This window comes from Oncorhynchus masou, chromosome 29 (genome assembly GCF_036934945.1).
Source record: "Oncorhynchus masou masou isolate Uvic2021 chromosome 29, UVic_Omas_1.1, whole genome shotgun sequence".
NCBI lineage: Eukaryota > Metazoa > Chordata > Actinopteri > Salmoniformes > Salmonidae > Oncorhynchus > Oncorhynchus masou.
Genome location: NC_088240.1, coordinates 84,810,280 through 84,821,347, shown reverse-complemented (window position 1 = coordinate 84,821,347; position 11,068 = coordinate 84,810,280). Strand labels below are relative to the sequence as shown.

Sequence of the window (11,068 nt, the reverse complement as noted above, 5' to 3'; positions counted from 1 at the left end):
GCTGTATACATAAATCCTTGAAAGATTAACTGATAAATCCTTACAAATTAACTGCCTATTATACAGTATTCTAGATTATAATGTGACTAAATGTTGTTATAATAAACTGGAATTATATCTCTCCTTGTTTACAGATTTCTTGTTTACTTGAGTGATGGTTTCCCATGATTTTTAAAGCATGGCCTTAATTTCCACTCCCGGTTTATATGCTGGCAGGCTGAAGTGTTATGTTTTGAATTTGGGATCCAGGAGGATAAATCAAGCCTTTTGGCACAGAATCCAGTCCATGAGCAGTCAGTGCGCACACTGTCAAATCTCTCCCTGTTGCTAATACAATCTACCTCTCCTACACGACAGCATTGCCATCTGTGAAAGACAGAGACAGAGGGAAACAAATTATTGGTAATTGAATCTACTGCAAATATGTATTGGAAACAGTCGTTCACTTTCCTTTGTCTGACAATGATGTCTGAATCCAGTTTCTTGCAGTGGCATGGCTCATGTTGTTTTCTTCCATGGGATCAGGAGGAGGAAGAGGAGGAGGTGCTGGGAATGGGGCTGGGGAGCTGTAGCTGGGACTGAGGAGCTGTAGTTGGGGCTGGGGAGCTGTAGCTGGGGCTGGTGAGCTGTAGCTGGGGCTGGGACTAAGGCTGGGGACCTGTAGTTGGGGCTGGGGACCTGTAGCTGGGACTGGGGACCTGTAGCTGGGGACCTGTAGCTGGGGAGCTGTAGCTGGGAATGGGGCTGGGGAGCTGTAGCTGGGACTGAGGAGCTGTAGTTGGGGCTGGGGACCTGTAGCTGGGAATGGGGCTGGGGAGCTGTAGCTGGGACTGAGGAGCTGTAGTTGGGGCTGGGGAGCTGTAGCTGGGAATGGGGCTGAGGAGCTGTAGCTGGGACTGAGGAGCTGTAGTTGGGGCTGGGGAGCTGTAGCTGGGAATGGGGCTGGGGAGCTGTAGCTGGGACTGAGGAGCTGTAGTTGGGGCTGGGGAGCTGTAGCTGGGGCTGGTGAGCTGTAGCTGGGGCTGGGGCTAAGGCTGGGGACCTGTAGCTGGGGCTGGGGACCTGTAGCTGGGACTGGGGACTTGTAGCTGGGGAGCTGTAGCTGGGGACCTGTAGCTGGGAATGGGGCTGGGGAGCTGTAGCTGGGACTGAGGAGCTGTAGTTGGGGCTGGGGAGCTGTAGCTGGGAATGGGGCTGGGGAGCTGTAGCTGGGGCTGGGGAGCTGTACCTGGGGCTGAGGAGCTGTAGTTGGGGCTGGGGAGCTGTAGCTGGGAATGGGGCTGGGGAGCTGTAGCTGGGACTGAGGAGCTGTAGTTGGGGCTGGGGAGCTGTAGCTGGGAATGGGGCTGAGGAGCTGTAGCTGGGACTGAGGAGCTGTAGTTGGGGCTGGGGAGCTGTAGCTGGGAATGGGGCTGGGGAGCTGTAGCTGGGACTGAGGAGCTGTAGTTGGGGCTGGGGAGCTGTAGCTGGGAATGGGGCTGGGGAGCTGTAGCTGGGACTGAGGAGCTGTAGTTGGGGCTGGGGAGCTGTAGCTGGGACTGAGGAGCTGTAGTTGGGGCTGGGGAGCTGTAGCTGGGAATGGGGCTGGGGAGCTGTAGCTGGGACTGAGGAGCTGTAGTTGGGGCTGGGGAGCTGTAGCTGGGAATGGGGCTGGGGAGCTGTAGCTGGGACTGAGGAGCTGTAGTTGGGGCTGGGGAGCTGTAGCTGGGAATGGGGCTGAGGAGCTGTAGCTGGGACTGAGGAGCTGTAGTTGGGGCTGGGGAGCTGTAGCTGGGAATGGGGCTGGGGAGCTGTAGCTGGGACTGAGGAGCTGTAGTTGGGGCTGGGGAGCTGTAGCTGGGAATGGGGCTGAGGAGCTGTAGCTGGGGCTGGGGAGCTGTACCTGGGGCTGGGGCTGGGGCTGGGGACCTGTAGCTGGGGCTGGGGACCTGTAGCTGGGGCTGGGGAGCTGTAGCTGGGGCTGGGGAGCTGTATATGGGGCTGGGGACCAGTAGCTGGGGCTGGGGAGCTGTAGCTGGGGCTGGGGATAAGGCTGGGGACCAGTAGCTGGGGCTGGGGAGCTGTAGCTGGGGCTGGGGCTAAGGCTGGGGAACTGTAGCTGGGGCTGGTGAGCTGTAGCTGGGGCTGGGGCTAAGGCTGGGGACCTGTAGCTGGGGCTGGGGACCTGTAGCTGGGGACCTGTAGCTGGGACTGAGGAGCTGTAGCTGGGGCTGAGGAGCTGTAGCTGGGGCTGGGGCTAGGGGGCTGTAGCTGGGGAGCTGTAGCTGGGGATGGTGAGCTGTAGCTGGGGCTGGGGAGCTGTAGCTGGGTTTGGGGCTGGGGAGCTGTAGCTGGGGCTGGTGAGCTGTAGCTGGGGCTAAGGCTGGGGAGCTGTAGCTGGGGCTGGGGAGCTGTAGCTGGGGCTTAAGCTTGGGAGCTGTAGCTTGGGCTAGGGAGCTGTAGCTGGGGCAGGGGACCTGTAGCTGGGGAGCTGTAGCTGGGGCTGGGGAGCTGTAGCTGGGGCTGAGGCTGGCGAGCTGTAGCTGGGGCTGGGGAGCTGTAGCTGGGGCTGGGGAGCTGTATCTGGGGCTGGAGAGCTGTAGCTGGGGCTGGGGCTAAGGCTGGGGAACTGTAGCTGGGGCTGGGGAGCTGTAGCTGGGGCTAAGGCTGGGGACCTGTAGCTGGGGCTGGGGACCTGTAGCTGTGGACCTGTAGCTGGGACTGGGGACCTGTAGCTGGGGACCTGTAGCTGGGGACCTGTAGCTGGGAATGGGACTGAGGAGCTGTAGCTGGGGCTGGGGAGCTGTAGCTGGGGCTGGGGAGCTGTAGCTGGGGCGTGGGAGCTGTAGCTGGGACTGAGGAGCTGTAGTTGGGGCTGGGGAGCTGTAGCTGGGAATGGGGCTGGGGAGCTGTAGCTGGGACTGAGGAGCTGTAGTTGGGGCTGGGGAGCTGTAGCTGGGGCTGGTGAGCTGTAGCTGGGGCTGGGGCTAAGGCTGGGGACCTGTAGCTGGGGCTGGGGACCTGTAGCTGGGACTGGGGACCTGTAGCTGGGGACCTGTAGCTGGGGACCTGTAGCTGGGAATGGGGCTGGGGAGCTGTAGCTGGGACTGAGGAGCTGTAGTTGGGGCTGGGGAGCTGTAGCTGGGAATGGGGCTGGGGACCTGTAGCTGGGGCTGGGGAGCTGTACCTGGGGCTGAGGAGCTGTAGTTGGGGCTGGGGAGCTGTAGCTGGGAATGGGGCTGGGGAGCTGTAGCTGGGACTGAGGAGCTGTAGTTGGGGCTGGGGAGCTGTAGCTGGGAATGGGGCTGAGGAGCTGTAGCTGGGACTGAGGAGCTGTAGTTGGGGCTGGGGAGCTGTAGCTGGGAATGGGGCTGGGGAGCTGTAGCTGGGACTGAGGAGCTGTAGTTGGGGCTGGGGAGCTGTAGCTGGGAATGGGGCTGGGGAGCTGTAGCTGGGACTGAGGAGCTGTAGTTGGGGCTGGGGAGCTGTAGCTGGGACTGAGGAGCTGTAGTTGGGGCTGGGGAGCTGTAGCTGGGAATGGGGCTGGGGAGCTGTAGCTGGGACTGAGGAGCTGTAGTTGGGGCTGGGGAGCTGTAGCTGGGAATGGGGCTGGGGAGCTGTAGCTGGGACTGAGGAGCTGTAGTTGGGGCTGGGGAGCTGTAGCTGGGAATGGGGCTGAGGAGCTGTAGCTGGGACTGAGGAGTTGTAGTTGGGGCTGGGGAGCTGTAGCTGGGAATGGGGCTGGGGAGCTGTAGCTGGGACTGAGGAGCTGTAGTTGGGGCTGGGGAGCTGTAGCTGGGAATGGGGCTGAGGAGCTGTAGCTGGGGCTGGGGAGCTGTACCTGGGGCTGGGGCTGGGGCTGGGGACCTGTAGCTGGGGCTGGGGACCTGTAGCTGGGGCTGGGGAGCTGTAGCTGGGGCTGGGGAGCTGTATATGGGGCTGGGGACCAGTAGCTGGGGCTGGGGAGCTGTAGCTGGGGCTGGGGCTAAGGCTGGGGAACTGTAGCTGGGGCTGGTGAGCTGTAGCTGGGGCTGGGGCTAAGGCTGGGGAACTGTAGCTGGGGCTGGTGAGCTGTAGCTGGGGCTGGGGCTAAGGCTGGGGACCTGTAGCTGGGGCTGGGGACCTGTAGCTGGGGACCTGTAGCTGGGACTGAGGAGCTGTAGCTGGGGCTGAGGAGCTGTAGCTGGGGCTGGGGCTAGGGGCTGTAGCTGGGGAGCTGTAGCTGGGGATGGTGAGCTGTAGCTGGGGCTGGGGAGCTGTAGCTGGGTTTGGGGCTGGGGAGCTGTAGCTGGGGCTGGTGAGCTGTAGCTGGGGCTAAGGCTGGGGAGCTGTAGCTGGGGCTGGGGAGCTGTAGCTGGGGCTTAAGCTGGGGAGCTGTAGCTTGGGCTAGGGAGCTGTAGCTGGGGCAGGGGAGATGTAGCTGGGGAGCTGTAGCTGGGGCTGGGGAGCTGTAGCTGGGGCTGAGGCTGGCGAGCTGTAGCTGGGGCTGGGGAGCTGTAGCTGGGGCTGGGGAGCTGTATCTGGGGCTGGAGAGCTGTAGCTGGGGCTGGGGCTAAGGCTGGGGAACTGTAGCTGGGGCTGGGGAGCTGTAGCTGGGGCTAAGGCTGGGGACCTGTAGCTGGGGCTGGGGACCTGTAGCTGTGGACCTGTAGCTGGGACTGGGGACCTGTAGCTGGGGACCTGTAGCTGGGGACCTGTAGCTGGGGACCTGTAGCTGGGAATGGGACTGAGGAGCTGTAGCTGGGGCTGGGGAGCTGTAGCTGGGGCTGGGGCTGGGGAGCTGTAGCTGGGGCGTGGGAGCTGTAGCTGGGGCTAGGGGGCTGTAGCTGGGGAGCTGTAGCTGGGGATGGTGAGCTGTAGCTGGGGCTGGGGAGCTGTAGCTGGGGCTGGGGAGCTGTAGCTGGGGAGCTGTAGCTGGGGCTGAGGCTGGGGAGCTGTATATGGGGCTAGGGAGCTGTAGTTGGGGCAGGTGAGATGTAGCTGGGGAGCTGTAGCTGGGGCTGGGGAGCTGTAGCTGGGGCTGAGGCTGGGTGGCTGTAGCTGGGGCTGGGGAGCTGTAGCTGGGGCTGGGGAGCTGTAGCTGTCGCTGGGGAGCTGTAGCTGTGGTTGGGGCTGGGGAGCTGCAGCTGTAGCTGGGGAGCTGTAGCTGGGGCTGGCGAGCTGTAGCTGGGGTTGGGGAGCTGTAGCTGGGGTTGGGGCTGGGGAGCTGTAACTGGGGTTGGGGAGCTGTAGCTGGGGCTGGGGGGCCTTAGCTGGGGTTGGGGCTGGGGAGCTGTAGATGGGGTTGGGGCTGGGGAGCTGTAACTGGGGCTGGGGAGCTGTAGCTGGGGCTGGGGAGCTGGAGCTGTTGCTGGGGAGCTGTAGCTGGGGTTGGGGCTGGGTAGCTGTAACTGGGGTTGGGGAGCTGTAGCTGGGGCTGGGGAGCTGTAGCTGGGGCTGGCGAGCTGTAGCTGGGGCTGGGGAGCTGTAGCTGGGGTTGGGGCTGGGGAGCTGTAACTAGGGTTGGGGAGCTCTAGCTGGGGCTGGGGGGCTGTAGCTGGTGTTGGAGCTGGGGAGCTGTAGCTGGGGCTGGGGAGCTGTAGCTGGGGTTGGGCCTGGGGAGCTGTAGCTGGGGCTGGGGAGCTGTAGCTGGGGTTCGGGCTGGAGAGCTGTAGCTGGGGCTGGGGCTGGGGAGCTGTAGCTGGGGCTGGGGAGCTGTAACTGGGGTTGGGCCTGGGGAGCTGAAGCTGGGGCTGGGGAGCTGTAGCTGGGGTTGGGGCTGGGGAGCTGTAGCTGGTGTTGGGGAGCTGTAGCTGGGGCTGGGGGCTGGGGCTGGGGAGCTGTAGCTGGGGTTGGTGCTGGGGAGCTGTAGCTGGGGCTGGGGAGCTGTAGCTGGGGCTGGGGAGCTGTAGCTGGGGCTGGGGACCTGTAGCTGGGGCTGGGGCTGGGGAGCTGTAGCTGGGGCTGGGGAGCTGTAGCTGGGGCTGGGGAGCTGTAGCTGGGGCTGGGGCTGGGGAGCTGTAGCTGGGGCTGTAGCTGGGGCTGGGGAGCCGTAGCTGGGGCTGGGGAGCTGTAGCTGGGGTTGGGGCTGGGGAGCTGTAGCTGGGGATGTAGCTGGGGCTGGGGAGCTGTAGCTGGGGCTGGGGCTGGGGAGCCGTAGCTGGGGCTGTAGCTGTGGCTGGGGAGCCGTAGCTGTGGCTGGGGAGCTGTAGCTGGGGCTGGGGAGCTGTAGCTGGGGCTGGGGAGCTGTAGCTGTGGCTGGGGAGCTGTAGCTGTGGCTGGGGAGCTGTAGCTGGGGCTGTAGCTGGGGCTGGGGAGCCGTAGCTGTGGCTGGGGAGCTGTAGCTGGGGCTTTAGCTGGGGCTGGGGAGCCGTAGCTGTGGCTGGGGAGCTGTAGCTGGGGCTGGGGAGCTGGGGCTGGGGCTGGGGAGCTGTAGCTGGGGCTGGGGAGCCGTAGCTGGGGCTGGGGAGCTGTAGCTGGGGCTGGGGAGCTGGGGCTGGGGCTGGGGATCCGTAGCTGTGGCTGGGGAGCTGTAGCTGGGGCTGGGGAGCTGTAGCTGGGGCTGGGGAGCTGGGGCTGGGGAGCTGTAGCTGGGGCTGGGGAGCTGTAGCTGGGGCTGGGGAGCCGTAGCTGGGGCTGGGGAGCTGTAGCTGGGGCTGGGGAGCTGTAGCTGGGGCTGGGGAGCCGTAGCTGGAGCTGTAGCTGGGGCTGGGGAGCTGGTGCTGGGGCTGGGGAGCCGTAGCTGGGGCTGTAGCTGGGGCTGGGGAGCTGTAGCTGGGGCTGGGGAGCTGTAGCTGGGGTTGGGGCTGGGGAGCTGTAGCTGGGGCTGGGGAGCTGTAGCTGGGGCTGGGGAGCTGTAGCTGGGGCTGGGGAGCTGTAGCTGGGGCTGGGGCTGGGGAGCTGTAGCTGGGGCTGGGGAGCTGTAGCTGGGGCTGGGGAGCTGTATCTGGGGCTGGGGAGCTGTAGCTGGGGCTGGGGAGCTGTAGCTGGGGCTGGGGAGCTGTAGCTGGGGCTGGGGAGACTGTGCTGGGGCTGTAGCTGGGGCTGTAGCTGGGGCTGGGGCTAAGGCTGGGGAGCTGTAGCTGGGGCTGGGGAGCTGTAGCTGGGGCTGGGGAGCTGTATCTGGGGCTGGGGAGCTGTAGCTGGGGCTGGGGAGCTGTAGCTGGGGCTGGGGAGCTGTAGCTGGGGCTGGGGAGACTGTGCTGGGGCTGTAGCTGGGGCTGTAGCTGGGGCTGTAGCTGGGGCTGGGGAGCTGTAGCTGGGGCTGGGGAGCTGTAGCTGGGGCTGGGGAGCTGTAGCTGGGGCTGTAGCTGGGGCTGGGGAGCTGTAGCTGGGGCCGGGGCTGGGGAGCTGTATCTTGGGCTGAGGCTGAAGTTGTGGGCTGGGGCTGGGGTTGCTTGGGGCTTGGGGCTGGATTTCCAGTAAATGGTGGTCCTGCGAGGAGCTGTGGTAGACGGTGGCTAACCAGTTTGTAGTAATTACAGGGCTTCTTTTAGACTGCCGGGCCCGGCCTGGCTTTGGAAATCACATCCCAGATGGTACTCTTTTAAAATTAAAACCAAGAAAATCCACCATAAAAGTATGGATGGGTCAACTACTGCTGCTGAAAGGACAGAGTCCTCTCTTCTACTTTCTTTTAATTCAAGTCATTTACACTAACACTGTGATCTGTGAGAAACACATTTGTTGACATTGTAACGTCAATGGAGACACCTTTGCTGTTCCTACAGTATGTACATCCCTAACTAATTAGAGGAGAAAATATACAATGCATTTGACAGTTTTGTTTTGCTTGTCTTCAAGGTCTGGTTGCTATGCATGTTGCTATCAAGTGACCGGTCACGTCCCTATCATATTAGCCACTACTTTCATTAGAGATATTCAGCATACACTGTAGATAAAGAAGCTATTGCCTTAGGTCGCGCATACCATGTCACAAACATCAAAGTGTTGTACAGCTGTAGGATCTTCATTTGATCACTCTTTTGTTGCTGAGAACCACAGGAAATGCAGATGAGCTTTGTGATTTACATAAATTCACTGAAAACCCACACTAACACATGGTTATATTAACTGTATTGCACTTTTTATATTAACAACATTGCACCTACATATGTCCAGCTAATAGCCTTAGCACCGATCAAGCAACATTATGGACTAAACGTTCAAATGTTCTGTTGCTGCAGGATTATCTGGTCAAACAATATAAGACATAGGTCAAATTATGATCCTACATCTGTACATAAAAGAACATAATCTGTGTTAGATGAATGAGTATCATATGTATCCACTTCTAAAGTAGTCCAAGAGTAATTCTGGAAAGGAAGATGAAACACTAACAAGGAAGGAGAAGAGCACAAATATTTAAGGAGGAAACTGTTTTTTTAACTCTGTTTAATGTTTCCACATGAGAGACCTGCCTACAGTCACCTAACCACTGGAGTTTCCCCGAGGTTGGAACAAAGCGGTTAAAAACTGGCAGCAGGCAGGCTGTGAGCTAGCTAGCTTGCTTTCCACACAGCAGCACTGCCCTAACTGAATATGCACTAGGGCGCTAGCTAGCTGCATTCTGCTGAGTACTTCTAAGGAGATTAGAGCGTGGGACTGTCTGCAGCCCTGCAGATTGTCAGCAACCAGGGAGAGAGGATACACGATGCACCAAATGAATTCTCAACAACTGCAGTACAAACAAAGCTGTGGCCAATTAGGGCTCTGTGAACAGACAGTGCACCGCTAGACCAGACCATTGTCTTAACAGCACTCAGGGAGAAAATAAACACAGGCCAGCAAGGTTAAAGATTGAAAGGCTGGGATTCAATCTAATTTTTTTACCTTTATTTAACTAGGCAAGACAGTTTAGAACAAATTCTTATTTTCAATGACAGCCTAAGAACAGTGGGTTAACTGCCTGTTCAGGGGCAGAACAACAGATTTGTACCTTGTCAGCTCAGGGATTTGAACCTTACAACCTTGCAGTTTCTAGTCCAATGCTCTAACCACTAGGCTACCCTGCCGCCCCAATCTAAGGCATGCTATAGGGCAGAGCACTGTATAGCTAGCTGACGATGGCCTTTAAAAACATTTTCCCCAACGTTCTCAGATCGCATTCTGAGATTGATAATAATTGATGCTGCGCATTCCACATTCCGGCTCAACCGTGAATTACCTTTAAAACTCTAACTCTAGTTCTGTTAATGTGTGCTGTGATAAGCAGTGGAGGAAAGTACTTAAGTAAAAATACTTTACTTTACTATTTATATTTTTTGACTACTTTTAGTTTTACTCCACTACATTCCTAAAGATAATCATGAACTTTTTACTCTATACATTTTCCCTGACACCCAAAAGTACTCATTTAGAATGCTTAGCACATTTTGAATGCTTAGCAGGACAGGAAAATGGTCCAATTCACACACTTATCAAGAGAACATCCCTGGTCATCCCTACTGCCTCTGATCTGACGGACTCACTAAACACACATGCTTTGTTTGTAAATGATGTCTGAGTGTTGGAGTGTCCAGCACTGGTGATAAGTGTGAGTGAGCACTGAAGTCCAGATGTGATCATCCAATCATCTGGTAAAAGAAGATTGTCTTAGCGGACTATTGTGATATCATCAATCTATGGTTGATGGTTAATGACTCATTGCACATGAAATAATAACTCGTATCCTTTGGATTCCTGTTATGATATTTCTTATACCCATTGCACTTCATATCATTCTCACCTCAAAATCATCCCCTTCTAGCTTCTTCACTCAACCCTGATTCAATGATCACTACTAGCCCTAGTAGTTCCACCATGGATGTGTCCTAAATGGCAGCCTATTACCTCTTCCCTATATGATGCACTGTATTACTTTTGACAAGGTCCCTTCTGTAGTACTACACAATATAGGGAATAGGGTGTCATTTGGGACACACCCATGTGACAAGTACAGGTATTGATAGGGTACCGCCTATCTCTCACACACTAAATCATCCTTTAGCCTATGACAAACTAGGCCTGAGCTAACCATCACTACCACTACTACTACCACCACAACCACCACCACCACTACTACTACCACCACCACCACCACCACGACTACTACCACCACAACCACCACCAACACTACTACTACCACCACCAAATCAAATCAAATCAAATTTCATTTGTCACATACACATGGTTAGCAGATGTTAATGCAAGTGTAGCGAAATGCTTGTGCTTCTAGTTCCGACAATTCAGTAATAACAAACAAGTAATCTAACTAACAATTCCAAAACTACTAATACACAAGTGTAAGGGGATAAAGAATATGTACATAAAGATATATGAATGAGTGATGGTACAGAGCAGCATAGGCAAGATACAGTAGATGGTATTGAGTACAGTATATACATATGAGATGAGTATGTAAACAAAGTGGCATAGTTAAAGTGGCTAGTGATACATGTATTACATAAAGAAGCAGTAGATGATATAGAGTACAGTATATACGTATACATATGAGATGAATAATGTAGGGTATGTAAACATTATATTAGGTAGCATTGTTTAAAGTGGCTAGTGATATACTTTCCCATCATTTCCACATCAATTCCCATTATTAAAGTGGCTGGAGTTGAGTCAGTGTGTTGGCAGCAGCCACTCCAATGTTAGTGGTGGCTGTTTAACAGTCTGACGGCCTTGAGATAGAAGCTGTTTTCGGTCTCTCGATCCCAGCTTTGATGCACCTGTACTGACCTCGCCTTCTGGATGATAGCGGGGTGAACAGGCAGTGGCTCGGGTGGTTGTTGTCCTTGATGATCTTTATGGCCTTCCTGTGACATCGGGTGGTGTAGGTGTCCTGGAGGGCAGGTGGTTTGCCCCCGGTGATGCGTTGTGCAGACCTCACTACCCTCTGGAGAGCCTTACGGTTGCGGGCGGAGCAGTTGCCATACCAGGCGGTGATACAGCCCGCCAGGATGTTCTCGATGGTGGACCAATTCAGTTTGTCTGTGATGTGTATGCCGAGGAACTTAAAACTTACTACCCTCTCCGCTACTGTTCCATCGATGTGGATAGGGGGTGTTCCCCTCTGCTGTTTCCTGAAGTCCACAATCATCTCCTTAGTTTTGTTGACGTT

General features: G+C 56.9%; 1 protein-coding gene across 1 annotated transcript in view; it reads right to left on the bottom strand.

Moving 5' to 3' along the window:
• Window positions 1-1,028: 1,028 nt before the first annotated feature.
• The window catches only part of ulk4 (unc-51 like kinase 4), a 69,327-nt gene continuing 59,287 nt past the window's right edge, over window positions 1,029-11,068 (bottom strand). Inside the window, exons 24-27 of the mRNA XM_064945005.1 lie at window positions 7,888-7,949; window positions 5,331-5,679; window positions 2,346-2,594; window positions 1,029-1,268 (exon numbers count right to left, since the gene is read on the bottom strand). Coding sequence (XP_064801077.1) covers window positions 1,029-1,268; window positions 2,346-2,594; window positions 5,331-5,679; window positions 7,888-7,949 — 900 coding nt within the window. The remainder of the gene's footprint in view (window positions 1,269-2,345; window positions 2,595-5,330; window positions 5,680-7,887; window positions 7,950-11,068) is intronic.